We start from the raw sequence: 17815 nt of genomic DNA, 5'->3' as shown, positions 1-17815 counted from the left end.
CTAATAATTTCTCTACTGCTGTTATTTTTGTGATTTTATTTCGTTTAACTTTTATATAATTTACTGTTATATCTCTCCTTGATTCTTTTAATATTGTTTAATTGTTGTAAAGTGTACTGAGACACCTCGGTGTGATATTGCACTTTAAATAAACTGACTTGACTCATTAATTATTCATTATTACTATACAGAATGTTATTATTAACTCTAACATCACTTGTCATGTATTCAATTACTTTTTCTGCCTGTAATTATAGTGTTTCCAACGGCGTTTAAAGGCAAAATAGGAGATAATAATTGCCTAATTTGAGGTCAGTACTGGACTTTTGGACCCACTGTGCAATGAAACTCGCAACGCAACTCGGGGTTATTATTGTTTCATAAATAAATAGTGTGAACATGTCACAAATGAAGTAAAAGCCACAAATGTTTTGTATCTTACAAACAAAATAATTGGTTCACAAATATGTTTTTTGCATGTAAGCATGACCTGGCATTTGTGGAATCACTTTCATTTATTTGTGGATTTTTGAAAGAATCCTAACAGCAAGACGGCAAACTGATCCGCAAATTTCTTTTTCACCCACAGTACTCTCCAACCAATCAGATTTGAAGATATCCTGTGGCTAACACCCACATTAGTCCGACCAATCACAACACGTATTTGCTCATTTCAACCAATCAGCTGGCCTCTAGGCCACGGGAACGCTCCAGGGCCATACGATTGATCGGTGCATTCTTAATAATATTTGTTATTTCCATAATTCTGGTTCTCTTTCATAAACAGTGAATGTACTGCAAATAGGAAGCCTGGAAACTGGCTCATTTATAGTGAGCTAATGCAAAATGTCATGACCTTCCTCAGAGGGAAGTTAGAATTAATAATAGCATGAATTGTAGTAGTAATTCTAAACGTTTTAAATTTTTATTCCAAATATTTTCATTCACATTTACTTAATATTATAAATATTTAAATTCATATTTCAAACATTTTGATTCATATTTATATTATATTGCAAATATTTTTATGTTCCAAAATTGTTTTCCACACTTATTTAATATTCAGAACCTTTTAATTGATATTATTGAACATGATTGGCTGCCAAAGCTAACGACCCATGGAATCCATTGGTGTTTTTTTGTTTTAAGTCCCGCCCCCTGCCTCTTTAGCCCCGCCCCAGGCACATTCTTTGTTTTCCTTCCAGCTTGCTTCCTCATCACCAGCATACACTTCCTGTTTACACACAAACATAAACATCATTAGAATATTCATACAGAGATGAATGCCATTATCATAAATTAGAATGTTTTTTTATTAAATTTTCACGATATTATATAATATTTACGTATATAATTATATACATATTATATAAGTAATATGATTTCAATATAAATACAATATAAATGCTAATATCTTAATACATTTATGTAATATTTTCAAATATGACTAATTTGTATAATTTATTAGAATTCATTTTCTCTGAATATTAATTCATAATCATACCAATAATACAAATAATTAATGACTTCTTCCATGTAGTTGGCCTTCATAACAAGTGAGCCTTCATTAAATTAATTATACTAATAATGAATACTTAATGACCTTCTTCCATATAGGGACATTGGCCTTCAGCTGGTTGATGCAGTATTGGACGGCCTGCTGGGCGTCATGACGATGAGGCGATGACATTGCTATGGCAACGCTTGCCTCGCCCGCCCCCACCCACCTGAGAGAGACACAGATAGAGAGAGAGGGAGAGACACAGAGAGAGAGACAGATTGTCATTTTTTCTAATTAAAAGCCCTCCCTAAAAGAAAAAATAGTCTTTCAAATTAAAAGTCCTGTGTGTGTGTGTGTGTGTGTGTGTGTGTGTGTGTGTGTGTGTGTGTGTGTGTGTGTGTGTGTGTGTGTGTGTGTCTTCACCCCAGCCGGTGGTGAACACAGACATGCGTCACAGTTGGCCAGCGTGTTCTGATGTCAGCGCTCAGCTTGCCCAGCTCTGATTGGACCATGGCCTCATAGGCCTCGTACTCCAGGCCAATCACACGTCGGCCCTCGAAGGAGTCGCGGGTCGTCCCTGACAACACACACACACATTTACATATCATTTGCATACATTAAAATATTTTCCCCACTTTAATTCTCTATATAACTGCATTATGAATGCATATGAATATGTAGAAATATAAATCTATAGGAATATGAATCCACCTAGAAATATGGAAATGGCTCCACAGGAAGTGCTGCTGACAGTGTCGACCACTTCCTGTATGGACAGCCTATCACGGCTCAGCTTGAAGACGTCTCTCTTCTTCTCTGCTCCCTCCATCTGTGCCACAGAATTATAGATTATTATATTCAGAAAAACAAAGAAATATACATTCATTTGGAACAAAAAACGTTAAAATAAAACAATCAAGAAAATATCATTAAAATAAAGGAAATAAACATTAAAATCAAGAAAAACGTTTAAATCAAGAAAAAAACATTGTTAAAAAAGAAAAAATAAAGTAAAAATTATATTTAGTAAATAATTTTAAATTCATTAAAATTGCAAAATAAATAAAAATTAAAAATATCCTACACTTGACAGTAATAACAAAATATAGACTGTCAGGGACAAAAATGTAAAAAAAAAGGAACAAAGGAAAATATTTATGAACATTGTAATATTCACAAATGAAAATAAAAATGTTATATATAAATAAATAAATAATTCATGATGAATCATGACAATATTTTAAAATATTGCAGTTAATAATTTACCAATACAAACATAATAATTATTAATAAATTCTTTAAATAATTTAAATTAGTAAAACTAGTAATCTAACAAAACAATATACATTCTGAAATCATTTTAAGTCATGAAAAACAATAGATTATCATAGAACATGTGTTATGCATCATGTTTGATATATTTTTTAAATAATTTAACTTTGTAAAACAATATTGGTTATTCATCTTTCTTTTTTTTTTTTTTATAATTTTACTTATTACATCATTCATCATGTTTGATTTATTCAAATAATTTAAAACTACTAAAAATTAATCAGTGACAATACTAATATGTTATTCATCATGTGTGATTTATTAAAACTGTTTTCATTCAAATTCACCCGTACAGTATAAATTATGATGATGAGCCGTTTATCCTCCACTGAGCGGCGGCACCACGGCAACCTCGTCCCCGTCGTTCAGCGTCAGCGTCTGGTCGCCGATGGCAACGTACTGCTGCCGCACCGCCAGCACCAGCTGCTCCTGCAGGAGAGAGAGCCTGGGCAAGAAGGAGGGGGGCTTTTATTTTACCACTATAAAAATATACTGACAATTTGTTGACATGCTTTTATTTTGGTAAATATTTTTTGTGCGCTTTTATTTTGAAGGCCCGAATACTGCCGTACATTTGACTGTTAATGCTATTGTGCTAACTCATTTTTCTATGCGCTTTTATTGTGAAGGCCCGCTAACTAAGCGGGTTGTCCACTAATCAGAAGGTCGGTGGTTTGATCCCCGGCTCCATGTGGAAGAGTCGAGAGTTAGAGTTTAGGGTTTAGGGTTTAGGGTTTAGGGTTAGGTTATCTCTCGGGTTAGGGTTTAGGGTTAGGTTATCTCTCGGGTTCGGGTTTAGGGTTTAGGGTTTAGGGTTAGGTTATCTCTCGGCTAACCCCCCGAGAGATACTGAACCCCATACTGCTCCTGAGGGGCAGCACCCTGCAGGGCAGCTAGCCGCCATCGGTGTGTGAATGTGTGTGAAGTGTGTGTGAACGGGTGTGTGAAGTGTGTGTGAAGTGTGTGTGGACGGGTGAATGTAGGCATGTTGTGGCCTAACCCTAAACCCTAAACCCTAACCCAGTGAGACTCGGCTCACGTCTACAGACAGCGAGGGTTAGGGTGGACGGGTTAGGGTTAGGGTTAGGGTTAGGGTTAGGTTATGCTACGGGGAAATCCCGAGGAGGCGGAGTCTGTATGTAAATCAGCAGTGGTGCAATAACGTCACCATCAGGGAGTCCATATGCACAGCCAACATCCAATTGCTGTCCGTCCATTTTATCTCCCCAGGGAGTCCCCCAGTTATTTGGGACAGTAGTGTCTACACACCCAAAAGCCCAAATTGCTGCTGACACCATCTAGAGACACAAAGACTCCAGTCCCTTCCCCTGATGCCCTGTGCTTCTTAATGGGAGATTTTAATAATTGCAAACTGAACAAATCCCTGAATCTTTACCAGTAGTCACCTGCCCAACTAGGAAAAATAAGACTCTAGACTTGTGTTATGGTTCTATAAAAGGAGAATAAAGGCTTCTCGAGGCCCCCCTTGGTTCCTCTGACCACAGCACCATCTGTCCCCCTGTAGGCCGACGCTGAAGAGGGAGAAGGTGAAGACAAGAGAAGTCAAGGTTTGGAGTGAAGATGCTGTTTCTAAATTACAGGGATGCTTTGATTGTACTGAGTGTTTAAGGACTCTGCCTCAGATATCGATGAACTCACCGACACTATATGCAGTTATATCGCATTTTGAGGATACTGTCATTCTTAAGAAGCATGTTGTACCCAAACAACAAGCCATGGGTTAGTAAAGCCCTGAAAAATGTGCTAGATAGAAAACATAGGGCCTTCATTAAAGGTGATGAGACAGAAAAAAGAGAGGCAAGGAGAGAGGTCAGAGCGGAAATAAAGAGGGCCAAGTTACAATATAAAAATAAGCTAGAGGAAAATTTAAGCAGCAATAATTTGAAGGCAGCGTGGGATGGAATGAGGAAAATGACAGGCCAGCAAAAAACTAAACAAGCCAGTTAGCATTACAGGCTATGATAGCAACAAAGACCTAGCTGAAGCACTAAATACTTTTTATTTAAGATTTGATACCCATGACTTTGCAGATGAACTTAGGGAAATATGCAAAGAGTCTGCCCCCCCTACAAAGTCAAACCAGATGTTTGATGCTCAGGATGTTAAGGCAGTATTTCAGAAAAACAAGATAAATAAGAGCCCAGGGCTTCAGTATTGTTCAGAACAGCTCTGTGAGGTTTTCTGTGATATATTTAGGATATCTCTGGAGCAGCGAAGGGTTCCAAAGATATGGAAGGAGTCGACTGTTGTCCCGGTGGCTAAAAGCAGAACCTTTAAGGAGCTAAATGACTTCAGACCAGTGGCATTGACATCACAGGTCATGAAGTCATTTGAAAGGCTGGTCAAAAGGGAAATGTTGGAGATGGTGGGGGAGGCTCTGGACCTCATGCAGTTTGCTTATAGGGCTGGGATGAGTAGAGGATGCCTCAGTCACATTACTCAACTTCCTGTATAAACACCTAGAAGGTCCTGGCACACCTGCCAGACTTTTATTTTTGGATTTCTCATCTGCGTTTAATACTATCCAACCACATGTTTTAGCTAGGAAATTGCTTACTTATGTGGGCTGGATTGTAGATTTTTTAACATGTAGGTCTCAGAGGGTGAGAGTGAAAGGCTTTCTGTCAGAACGATGCTCCTCTTCCTCTGGCTCTCCTCTTCCTCTGGCTCTCCTCTTCCTCTGGCTCTCCTCAGGGCTGAGTCCTGTCCCCCTGCTGTACTTTCTTTACACCAATGACTGTAGAAGCCAGCATGGGGACAGGCACATCCTGAAATTTGCTGATGATACAGTTATCATCAGCCTGCTCCATAAAGACGAATCTGAGCATGGGCCGGTGGTAGATGAGTTTGTCAGATGTGTGACGAGGCCTTCCTCCAATTAAATGCCACAAAGACCAAGGAGGTCATTGATTTTAGAAGGAAATCATCCCACCCGCCATCTCAGACCTTCATCAAAGGAATTGGCATTGAATTTGTAGAACATTATAAATATCTTGGAACTGACATTGACGATGACCTGAAATTTTATGCAAATTCTGATGCGGTCTGTAAGAAGGGAAAGCAACGTTTGTACTTCCTTAGGAAGTTAAACGCTTTTAATGTAGATAGGAAAATGATGTCTTTGTTTTACAAGTCATTCATTGAATCTGTTCTTACTTTCTCTATGATTGCTTGGTATGGTAACCTGAACATCAGGGACAAAAACCACCTGAGCTGTATTGTGAAGGTGGCTGGTGAGGTGATAGGTGTCCCACAGACCCCCCAGCCATCTTTGACCAGCAGGTTCTCCACAAGGCCCAGTCTACATTAGACCGCACAAACCACCCGCTTCACTTTGAGTTTCAAACTCTCCCTTCAGGCCGTAGATTTAGAGTTCCCCGGTTCAGATGCAATAGGAGTAAAAACTCCTTTGTTCCCTGTGCAATAACTCTGCTTAATCTACACATTATATAATATAAAATTTAGCATTTTAGAGATTGTCTTGTTGCAGTACTGTGTTCTGTATATTGTATGTACAGGAAACATTTTTGTACGTCTTGTTTTTGTTTTTTGTACTTGTGTTGTTTTTTATCTTGTGCCCCTGACTGCAAGTCAAGTTTCCCATCTGGGATAATAAAGTGACTGAACTAAACTGACTGAACACTCCATTTACCAAAATAAATTAAGTATTTTTCTATTAATTCAGTGAATTAATACTCAGCTTGAATCTGCTGGAAACTGCTGGAGCCAAATCAAGACAAGACCGATTATTCCATATCAATTATAAAAAATATCAACTGATAAAACTATTAAAGTTCTCAATTTCATCTTCAGTAACATTGGATTATAAACTGAACTTTCTCTATATTTATGATGCATGAATAACTAAAGAAACAGCAGATCTAAGTGCTTCAGGGATTTTTCACTTGTATCTTGGCTCAAAACTCAAACTCATGTTTTAAAGAGTAATTGATCTATATCTGATTATTATTGGCATAAACATCAAGTGTCAAGGTGGCCCAAATCGCCTTATCAATGCCACAGCTGGCAGGTGGTTGGAAAAGGCCTCAGTTTTGAGAACGAAGCTCTGAAAATATATATTTCCCCTGAGCATTCAAATCCAAAAAGAGCAATTCAGTTTTGTACTAAATCAGGAGCATACAAAGCTCCTCAGCAGTCAGCTGATCCAGAGGTCTGAAGTTCACACACACACACACACACACACACACACACTCTCTAACTTCCACCAAAACATCTGAACTTCACCTGACAGCTACACCAAGCAGTGGAAAGATGGAAATGAATCACCAAACAAACTGCTGTCACCAGGCTCTGAACAGAAGTCCAGAATACCTTCAAAAAATGTAAAGAAAAAAATATGAACCAAATACAGAATCAGTGACCATGAGAGGGCGCTAAAGAGGAACATGTCTGTACCTTCTGCCACAAGGACTTTGAAACAAATATGTACATGCCCCAAATAGGGACGTTAATGATTAATCGACAATCAATTAATCGGCATTAAGAATTTGATCGATCAAACATATATTACCGGATTAACCGACAATGTAGACTATGCGCTATTTCTCATTGTTTGGAAGGAAGAGTTACACCCAAAAAGACGACAGTGTTCATTGTAAACATTGTAATAGTGTTGAAATACAGCAAGTCTACAAGCACAGTGACAGGGAATGCAGGAAGATCTTTTGAATTTTGCTTTTGGTTTATTAACTTGTTTATCAGCCTAAAAACAGGTGTGAAAACACCCATTTTGTTTTTCTATGTAAAAAGCTGTTTTTTACATAATGATTAATCGATTAATTGGTCGTTAACGTGACTGGCGGTCGATTAAGGAAACTGATTAAAATGTGCATCCCTAGCCCCAAATATAAAGAAATATCTAGTATCTAATATCCAAAAATAACATTAGGACAAAATATTTCCAGAGTTTTGAAAAAGTTATTCTAGGCTTTAAGACCAAATGAACATAAACTTCCCTCTGCAGGGTTAGCAGCTGCCATAACACCAGGAACAATATATAACTTCATATTATTTCTATGTGATTTGATATTCATCAGCGCCACAATATCGGCTCGACACATTATGATGTAGAGAAACTGATGCAAATCGCTCTGTAATGCGCCTGATGCCCGCATCACGTCTGTCATGTGACATCACGTCTGTCATGTGACATCACGTCTCGTCATGTGACATCACGTCTGTCATGTGACATCACGTCTGTCATGTGACATCACGTCTCGTCATGTGACATCACGTCTGTCATGTGACATCTCGTCTGTCATGTGACATCACGTCTGTCATGTGACATCACGTCTCGTCATGTGACATCACGTCTGTCATGTGACATCTCGTCTGTCATGTGACATCACGTCTGTCATGTGACATCTCGTCTGTCATGTGACATCTCGTCTGTCATGTGACATCACGTCTGTCATGTGACATCACGTCTCGTCATGTGACATCACGTGTGTCATGTGACATCACGTCTGTCATGTGACATCACGTCTCGTCATGTGACATCACGTCTCGTCATGTGACATCACGTCTGTCATGTGACATCACGTCTCGTCATGTGACATCACGTCTCGTCATGTGACATCACGTCTGTCATGTGACATCACGTCTCGTCATGTGACATCACGTCTCGTCATGTGACATCACGTCTGTCATGTGACATCACGTCTCGTCATGTGACATCACGTCTCGTCATGTGACATCACGTCTGTCATGTGACATCACGTCTCGTCATGTGACATCACGTCTCGTCATGTGACATCACGTCTGTCATGTGACATCATGTCTGTCGTGGCGATGCAGCAGCTCTGAACTCAGTCTGACTGTCTGTCCCCCGTTCTGAAAACGTTAGTAAAAAAAACTAAAAGTCCACATTTTCTCCAAACTCATGTGTTGGTATTTGTAAAGAATAACTTGATACTTTTTAATTAACACTGCTCAACACAGAAAGTTAACAGTGCAGAGACTGATTGTCGGGAGTCTGGATTTTTGATTTTGTTTTTTTTCCAGTTACTGTAAGCCTCAGCTGTTAGATGGCTGTAAACAGAACAAGCACAGATCCTGTACAGGGTTAGGGTTACACAGTGTGTTCAGATCTCTGTACAGGAAGAACTGCGACACGCTTCACTTACCGAGTTCCATGACGTTCCTTAAACACCACAAAGTAAGAACGTTACCTACCGTTAAAGTTTGTAGGGCAGCAGAAGACGAGATACTGTTTACATCCTGTTACTAACACAGGAGAGCAGAGTGACGAATGTTGAGTTTCACTTTTTCACAGCAGGAGACTCTGCTGTCTGTGTTTCATCACATGACAGACAGGATGTGATGTCACATCAGGCGGATTAGAAATTGATTTACATCAATTTCTATACACTGACCAACTTGATTTTTTGCCTCTGTTTGGGAAGACGCCCTCTAGAGGCCGTCTGACACCGCTCTGACCTGAAATCACTTCCTGTCCCCGGCCGCATGGCGTGCCGCCGCAAAAACGTATGTTTATTCTTTGGCCTCATGTTTAGTGTTTACGTCTCTAATTAGACCTATAGGTTCTGCAGAATTATTAAAGTTTTTCTTTTGAATCTTGGTTAATTAACTTGCTGAGTAGGCGTAAACACAGGTGGAAAAACACACACTTGGCTGTTTTTTTACTGGCCCGTCACTCAGTCAGCAGTCAATAGTTGATTGGAAAATTAAAACTACTTTCATCACATATTACATAATTTGCAGGTTTATTATTGTTTTATTATGAAGCATCAAATGCCTTTGCAGGATCTGTAGAATACATTAATTCATAAGCCGTGGCCCTCAGAATCAGCATCACTGTTCACCCCACTAGCGACGCTGCTGGTATCCGTTATCCCAACTCATTTTTTTGTGTTTTTAATTTGAAGATCTGCTGTAAATTAGACTGTGCGCTTTTATTTTGAAGGCGTACTATAAGTGACTGGGAACTGTTTCTCCAACTGCAATTTTCTAAGCCTACGTGCCTTTATTTTGAAGCCTGCTTTAAAACCGATTGTAAAAAAATAAAGATTCCTAGTATTCGCGCACCTGGGGTGTCGCCGTAGCAACTGTTGCCACAGCTCCCGGCTGCTGATTGGCGTCGGCACGGCAACAGGCTCCGCCCTCACTCCGGTCAGCTCCGCACTCTTAGCGAAGTACAGCACACGCACCTGAAGAAGAAGACACATTTAACTGATAAATAAAAGCCTACTGAGTTACACTTTGAGTCTTCAATAAATCCCATTATTCCACAGGGTATTTTGAACCAATGTTTGTGATAATATATAAAAATATGAATTAATTAAAATTATTACTTTTTTTATTCTTGAAAATTTTTTAAATAATTAAAATAATTATTCTTGAATCCTTTGTCCAACTTTACAATTTTATGCTTTTATTCCGAAGGCCAATCCGCATAACGTCCGGTACGGATGTGGCTAACTCGTGTTAGCTTGATAAAGCTGAGTTCGACTGGTTCGGTATCCATATACAGCCTCGATACGTAATGTGATCTCAATGGGAGAGACAGCCACGCCGATCTCTATTCAGAAATCCTGAAACGTAAAGCTGCCTTACTTATCGGCAGCGTTTCCTACATCAGAGAATTTAACGTAAGAGCTTTTCTCAATCTACAGAATCTATCCTTAAATTCGGCGTACAAGTCATCCAACAATCATCATTTTATTTTAATAATAATTCATCTTTTTAAAGAAATGGCTCGACTACGCGCGTAACGTTCGCCTATGAGAAGAGCCGAAAAAAACAGACAGACTTTTTCAATGGACCCTGGTGCTTCCTTTCTCTCCCGACACTGGCTTTATCTTTTGAAACTAACGTTACAAAAACACTAAAATACAATATTTGGGGCGAAAGAAGCGGTTTATGAAGCATTGATTTTTCATAACGTTACCTCGGCAGTCATGAAGAAACGCGCAGAGTTCGAACATTTGAATAAATTCTCACTTTTCCGAACCGAAGTGAAGCTTCATCTTCCAAAACAGATTTCATCCACTTCCGGGTTTGCTGCTATTGGCTGAGAACGGGGCGGCGTGACGGACGGAGCGCCGGGGTTGGCTGGAGGATGGAGACGGCGAGCGGGAGGCGCGTGCTGGTCATGTGCGTGGGTGTCACGCGGGTTCATATGACTGAAAATATTCAATGAAATATTACTGTAATATTCACTATAATATTGTTATAGTATTACAAAAGAAATCTTAAAATATGCTTTCGAAAATATATAATAAAATCATCTATTTCTATAATGTTGCATAATAATGAAACAAAATAGTAGAAAAAAAAGTCCATACTATTGCAATAGAATTCCGATAATTTCTATTAATAATAATATTTTAAAATAATAATGTTTAATGTAAAGTGTGTTAATTAATATAGTATTGTAGTATTTATAAAAAAAAATCAAATGAAAAAAACAAATCTGTAAAATTCCCATACAATTCATGTATTATTCCAAAATAAAATAAAAATAAAATAATAACAATTCTTATAGTTTTAGAATAAAAATGTCTAAAAATAAAGAAAAATATTTACTTTTATATACTATTCATGAGGTATTACTACATCGTACATCGTTCCGTTATTATTTTTAAAAGTCTTATAATAATCTCTCTACCTCTTGGGGCCTCAGACCGGAAACCGGAAATGCGTTACCAAGCGCTGAGCTGAGTCAGCTCGAGCTGCTGTCAAAACCGGAAACAAAACAAAGCGGCCGGGCGGGAGGGAGGCTCGCGCTGTGCAACACTTACAAACATTTAACTTTTCCACTTTTATTTTAACGTGTATTTTTTACCGGGAAAACTTGCAGAAAAGAGACACAACAACAGAGCCGGGGAAAAAACACCGGCGCTCTCGCGGCTGTTTGTGAACACGGAAGTCCTCGAGCGTCACCAAGTAGGCATTTAATTCTGTTTAATTTTTAAAGCATATATGAATTTTAAGACGTCACGGTGTTGACGTAGAGTATCCCTTCTTGTTTCATCTTGACTGGAACTTTCCCGGGAATTATTTCTATTTTGAAATTTTCCCGGGAATATTCCAGGAAAGTTTCACACGTAGTATTTTGCACAGTATTCAAAGTAGAACTGCTGTTGATTGCAGTACTGTTTGAAGTATTTTAGAGGTATTTTGAATAGTAAACATGCAAAATGAAGTATTTCCGCGGTATTTTTAGTATAAATACATCAAGAAAATTATACTTGTTCTAATTGTACTAGTACAGTTTTAGTAAAAGTTGGTACTTTTTGTAGTATTTTCATAGTATTTTCCAAAGTATTTAGAGTAGTACTAAGTATTGTTTTAAAGTGTTTGCAATAGAGTTGTTGAAGTACTTTTACAGGTATTTTTAGTGGTAAACATGTAAAAAGTATTTTGGAGGTATTTTTACTTGCTAATTTTTACTAAAATACTTTATCTTCTACTTGTAGTAGTACTGTAATATGTAGTACTTGTGGGAGTATTTTTTGTGGTACTTGTAGTAGGAATGTAATAGTACAATTTTGCACGTTTTGAAATACTTTTTCTATTCCTCTGTTTTGTAGTATTTTTATTTTTTATTTTTGTTATTTTTGTTTTTCACAAGTTTTAACACAACTCATAGATTTTTTGGTACTAATTTTTTGATTTTGTTTGTGGTTTAATTTCATGTTTTTTAAATTTTATTTTTCCGCAAATTTTAGCTTTTTTTCAGTGATTTTTTTTTTCTTGGAAAATTCAGTAACCCATTGAATTACAGGCTATTAATTACGCAGTAAGGACTGGAAATAAGTAATATCAAAGTAAAATAATAACTAGTTACAGCATTACAATGACTGGTAATTACTGAGTAATATACAAGTAAAAAAAGGTGCTTTTGACCAGTTATTGTATTGTAATGATCAAGTTGTCTGACTGAACTAGCTTCGCAGGCTTCGCTTCATTAGTTACCATGTTTTCATTATTTGGAAACTACTCAAATATTTCCAAGAAACAGCGCCCACTACACTTTACAGGCCATGGGGAGGAAATTCGGGTGAAATTTATAAGATGTTACCATGCACACATACAACTCACTGCTTAATAACTAGTCATTATAATACAACTACTGGTAAAAGCCCTGTTTTGACTTGTATATTACTCAGTAATTACCAGACGATATATTACCATTACTATTTCTATTTCTATTATTTACCAGTTCTATTTTTACTTTCCATTTTTTTCCTTTGATCTTTCTCGTATGTTTTTTTAAATTATTTTATTTAAAAAGTTTCTTCTTTTTACTCATCCATATTTTCCTAAAATTTTTGTCTTTTTCAACAGAAAATTTCACAAACATTAGGCTAATGCTCCATTTCTCCAGTGATTTCTCTCATTAAGTCTCAAGTTTTAAAAATTTCCGGATTTTTTTTAAATACCTTTTTTATATTTATTTAATTATAATTTTTTTTTTTTTCACCAGTTGTAACATTTGTTTTTGATTGTTGTTGTTTTAGGATGAAGGGGCGGAGTCGAGCTTTAGCGCTGCTGGGGGGCGGAGTCTTCTGTGCCGCCGCTCTCTCTCTCTACCGCATGCTGGAGCTGCTGCAGGCCACACCCCCTTCCCCACACACCGGCCAATGGGAAGTGAGTGAGAAGATTTTTATTTATTTTTATTATTATTTAACTGCTGAAGAGGCCGAGCAATGGGAAGTCAGTTATTTCTTCTTCTTATTCTTCTTCTTCTTCTTCTTTTATTATTATTATTTTATTATGTAACTGCTTGAGAGGCCGACCAATGGGAAGTCAGTTATTTACTGTTATTATCATTATTGTTATTATTATTATTATTATTATTATCAGTTAAATCTTTTTGGATAACTTATTTTAAAGTGGATACAGACAACTTTTCAACTTTCCCCCCGTTGTCCCCCTCTAGTGTTTCCAAGTGGTTTTGTTGTTTGCGCTGCTGTTGCAAAGACAATCGGATCTCTTTCACAATATAGTAACTTTCACCACTGCTCATTTTAGAAAGGCCACTGCAAGAAAACCTGTTCTTTGTTTAGATTATCAAACGGACAATGGATCATTTGTTTGTTTCTGGCTGCTAGCGTTAGCGTTAGCTAGCGTTAGCAACATGGCTAACGTTGCTAACGCTAGCTACGCTAGCTAACGCTAGCAGCCAGAAACAAACATAGTTAGATGTTTGTTTCTTTTGTTCTAGAAACAAACATAGATGTTTGTTTCTGGCTGGTCCTGGCTTCCTTGTAGCTCCTGGTTCGTTTTCTGGCTGCTAGCGGTAGCGTTAGCAACATGGCTAACGCTACCACCAGCAGCCTGCTACTGTCCAAACTACTACTGTCCAAAGCAAGAAACAATCCCAATTTGAACTAGAAACCCCGATCTCAGTGCGATGATAGAGGGAAGAGTTTCCACTGTCACTGCGGTTGTTCCACCGTCCGCCATTTCTGCTACTGGGGATAGCTACCTTTTTTTTTTTCTTTTTTTTTTTTTTACTGGGGATAGCTACCGGACCTCTGTTGGTTGCGCAATGGATGACGCGCTTCCTTTGTGCCGTAAGTCGAGCCTTCCTTCTCCCGGGAGATCGAACCCGGTGGCAGACAGAATTGCATAGTGAAAGTGAGGCTTATAGGAACCAATCTAAACGCCGATGATGTCATTATTCTATAGAGGTTACACTGTGCAATCATCATTTACTTCATAATGATAAGTTAAAGCAAAAAAGTTGTCTATAGAGTCTTTACGTTTATTTTTTTTACTGATTACTATTATTATTCATTATCTACATATGTACTGCCACAGCTCTTGACCAGGGGAATAACCAAGCTGGTAGTCTCACTGCCAGAGCCTTGATATTACTTCAGGGTTTCCCATACATAGACAGCTTATCAGCACTGACCGCCACAATATTTTCACTATTTAATAGTAGAGTTGTGTGTAGTGCATTGACTCGCTCAGCCCCTCCGCTCACTTGCTCGCTCTCTCTCTCTGTTCGCCGGCTGAATTCACAAAAAGAAGAACTAACAGTTAACATTATTCGGGATACAGCTGGGTTTCTGAGATTAGCACGCTGTACGTTAACGTTAGCAGTCGTTATTAATTAATTATTCTTAATATTAACTTTTTAACTCTGACTCTGAATGTTTGCTCCCTCGATCCAGATTAATATTGAAAAATATTTTCAAAGAAGGAAAAGGACTCTTCCTGAGGAGGAGCAGGACAGTCTGGACCAGAGGTACCTTTGTGTCGCACAAGCCTCTGGGTTTCTCAGATTACCAAGCTGGGTGACCTACGGCCCCTGGGGGGAGGAAAACTTTCGGTTACTTGCGTAACAGTGGTTCTCTGAGCAGAAGTGAGGCCTCACTATGAGATAATTCCCTCACACATATCTTCAGAAGCATTTATTCCACTACGCCAGCCCTGAGTGGCTGGCAGTCGTGACATGTGGGTCAGGATCCTCCTCCTATATAAATATATATATATATATATATATATATATAAACATCGAACAAAAAGTTCAGTTGTTCTAACCCTATCAATTACTTTTGGTCCCTTGAAAAAGAGGCGGCTACATATTAAAGAGCTGTGAACGGCGCTCAGAACAGCATGTGCAAGACTCAACGGTTCCATCGGTGGCAGACGGGTCGTGGGATGTCTCTCCATCCCCTCAAAATCTAGAGAAGACGCCCCTGGTATGGGGGTCTTGCTGGAATATAGATTCTCCTTCTAAGAGGAGGACACCTCCTCCAGGAGCTCCGGGAAAACTGGGAGGAGCCAATTAGCAGCCCGCTTAGTCTGGGGCAATTTCTTCCCCTTGTAGCGAGACCGGGGGATCTCCTCTGTGACAGCAGGCCAGGGAATATCCAGTTTGTCGGTGGTGCGTTTGCATACATTGTGCATGTTGACACAGAGTGGGAAGGGTTCGGATGCCCCCCCCATCACTCTTAGCAGTCGACATGTCAGAGGGACTGTTACTGAAATGGTGAGTCAGGGGAACGAAAGAGGAGTCGTCCTCTCCCACAGACCTTCCTCCTCCTCAAAATCCAGTAGGAGGAGCTCCTCTGCCATCGGGTCTGAAACATCCAGTGCCGAGCCCCAGTGTTGGCTAGCTGGGTTAGCTAGCTAGCTGGGTTAGCTAGCTAGCTGGGTTAGCTAGCTAGCTGGTTTTCATCGATCGCTGTACGGGCGTGTTCCAGCGCGAGGCGAGCGGAGCAGACCTGGTCTATGTCTTTGCTCAAGATTTTATCTTTTCACTTCACTCATCACATTTCACTTTATTTAAGTGCAGAGATGAGCGCCGGGATTTGGGATGGGAGGCAGCTTTGCAGTTGTAGCTATTTAGCTGGAATGCTAAACGAGTGGCTAATTATCTGCTGTGATAAGAGCCAAGCTAGCTCAGGTGGTGCGAAGACAGCACGGCGGCCGCGGCTTAGGGTACCGTTAGCTCGAGCTAGCTTAGTAGTAGAAGCCAGAAAGGAGCTAGCTACTACCAGCGGGATAAAACCCTACTGTTTGGAGACAGAGTGCTACCACTAATCTCTCTGAACACCTTACCTATGGAGAAGGTCGGTGAAACCTGGAGGTAGTTCCAAGGAAACCAACGTTCGGCGATGAAGTTGTGAGCTCCGTCTGTGAACAGTTAAGCTAGTTAGCCGTAGCAACAGGCTAGAGATCATTCTTCTGAAGTGAAAAGTGACCAAAAATGACCAAAAATGACAAGCAACTCTCTCTCTCACTTTCTCTCTGGGTCCACTTGTAATTGCCACCGGCATACGCCGAAACTGGCCCAGGTGGGTGGAGTCAGCACTTGATATTTAAACAGCAACGCCACAGCGTGCGCACGGACGACCCGCTTCAACCGGCTGAGACCGGCGCTGATGTCACGGAGCTCTCCTATTGGCTGAGATACTGAATGGAGTTAGAAAGAGAACCAGACAAAACACCAGCAGGCTGAGGTTCACGTTTTCTCCTGCAAGATGTGATTTATCTTATAATGCTTTTCTATCCTTGTGCAACATGTTTTGTGTTTTCACCAGGCAGAGCTGCTGGAATAAGGATTCTTGCTGTAAAATATACAGAAACACAGAACTCCGCCCACACCTCCTATGTCAAGCCGAACGTCCCGGTGTGAATAACAAGCGCTGCCTTTCTCTTGCCCTCAGGATTGGCCCCGCCTCCAGCAGAAGATTGACAGCTTGGAGCGTCGCCTCGGTGACAGCAACCAGCTGATTGCCTCTGTACGAGACGCTCTGCTGCACCGCAAGGCATCATGGAAGGAGAGGGGAGGGGGAGGGGGAGGGGCTAATGAAAGCTCCGCCCACGCCGCCGCAGAAACGATGCAAGGCTGCCGATTGGCTGAGAAGAACGACGACGGGCCGGAGGGAGTGCAGGTGGGCAGAGCTTAGCATGCTAACAGTTAGCTTAGCACATTTATTTTGTCTTTTTTGCAAGTATTTTCTTCTTTTTAAAGGTACTGTTTGTAAGATTCAGAAAATGCTTGTTATTAGTGACACCTGGTGGCCGTTAAGGTAACTGCAGTCAGCATCCTGTTGCTCGTGCGTGTGCCCGCACTCCGTAGGCGCGAGCGAGCATCCTGTGTATCGGCCAAAACAGTGACCATATGAACGTGATGGACCGGCATCATGTTGATAGATGAGGAAACAGTTTCTTTTTTTTTTTTTACTTGCATTCAAATGTCAGTCACATTTGCTGATCGCCATGGTGGCACAGTGAAAAAAGTACGACCTGAAATTCAAGCTGTCAGTTTCAAATTTGCTGAACAAAACTCAGGAGAAGCAGCAGCAAGACATTTCTCTGTTGATCTTTTTTTTTTTTCAATCTTTTTTCTAAGGTAGGCTACCGGTATTTTGATACGGGGCTCTCTCTCTCTCTCTCTCTCTCTCTCTCTCTCTCTCTCTCTCTCTCTCTCTCTCTCTCTCTCTCTCTCTCTCT

At 39.7% G+C, this 17815-nt stretch overlaps 2 protein-coding genes across 5 annotated transcripts in view; one reads left to right on the top strand and one right to left on the bottom strand.

Moving 5' to 3' along the window:
- Nucleotides 1-503: 503 nt before the first annotated feature.
- Nucleotides 504-10896, bottom strand: mocs2 (molybdenum cofactor synthesis 2). 4 transcript variants are annotated; one of them, XM_071512407.1, is made up of 5 exons: nucleotides 3127-3266; nucleotides 2213-2330; nucleotides 1925-2078; nucleotides 1604-1727; nucleotides 504-1234 (listed from the first exon to the last, which is right to left on the bottom strand). In XM_071512407.1, the coding sequence occupies exons 2-5, from the start codon at nucleotides 2328-2330 to the stop codon at nucleotides 1145-1147; spliced, it is 486 nt and encodes a 161-aa protein (XP_071368508.1). In that variant the 5' UTR covers nucleotides 3127-3266; the 3' UTR covers nucleotides 504-1144. The 4 variants fall into 4 exon arrangements, with proteins under 4 accessions (XP_071368508.1, XP_071368512.1, XP_071368510.1 ...); XM_071512411.1 differs by lacking the exons at nucleotides 504-1234; nucleotides 1604-1727; nucleotides 1925-2078 and adding exons at nucleotides 9923-10044; nucleotides 10785-10896 and having other exon boundaries at nucleotides 3127-3278; XM_071512409.1 differs by lacking the exons at nucleotides 504-1234; nucleotides 1604-1727; nucleotides 1925-2078 and adding exons at nucleotides 9923-10044; nucleotides 10838-10889 and having other exon boundaries at nucleotides 3127-3278.
- Nucleotides 10897-11591: 695 nt separating this feature from the next.
- Nucleotides 11592-17815, top strand: part of LOC139638304 (alpha-mannosidase 2-like) — a gene marked incomplete at its 3' end in the record, with an annotated part of 47522 nt that continues 41298 nt past the window's right edge. The window contains exons 1-3 of the mRNA XM_071512403.1: nucleotides 11592-11782; nucleotides 13360-13489; nucleotides 17026-17253. Coding sequence (XP_071368504.1) covers nucleotides 13361-13489; nucleotides 17026-17253 — 357 coding nt within the window. The remainder of the gene's footprint in view (nucleotides 11783-13359; nucleotides 13490-17025; nucleotides 17254-17815) is intronic.

Source organism: Centroberyx affinis, unplaced genomic scaffold, assembly GCF_046629955.1.
Source record: "Centroberyx affinis isolate AG114_WGS23_722 - 3 ecotype Tasmania unplaced genomic scaffold, CSIRO-AGI_Caff_v1 ptg006253l_1, whole genome shotgun sequence".
Lineage (NCBI taxonomy): Eukaryota > Metazoa > Chordata > Actinopteri > Beryciformes > Berycidae > Centroberyx > Centroberyx affinis.
The sequence above is the reverse complement of the archived record's forward strand: the minus strand, read 5'-3'. Positions and strand labels throughout refer to the sequence as shown.

What these genes read in the sequence shown, in the direction of transcription:
- mocs2 (XM_071512407.1), bottom strand. Translation starts at nt 2,330, where the DNA reads ATGGAGGGAGCAGAGAAGAAGAGAGACGTCTTCAAGCTGAGCCGTGAT. An exon ending in TGTGTTCACCACCGGCTGGG is followed by an intron (nt 1,728 to 1,924) that starts GTGAAGACACAC and finishes TGTCTCTCTCAG; the next exon opens with GTGGGTGGGGGCGGGCGAGG. An exon ending in ATGTCCCTATATGGAAGAAG is followed by an intron (nt 1,235 to 1,603) that starts GTCATTAAGTAT and finishes GTGTGTAAACAG; the next exon opens with GAAGTGTATGCTGGTGATGA.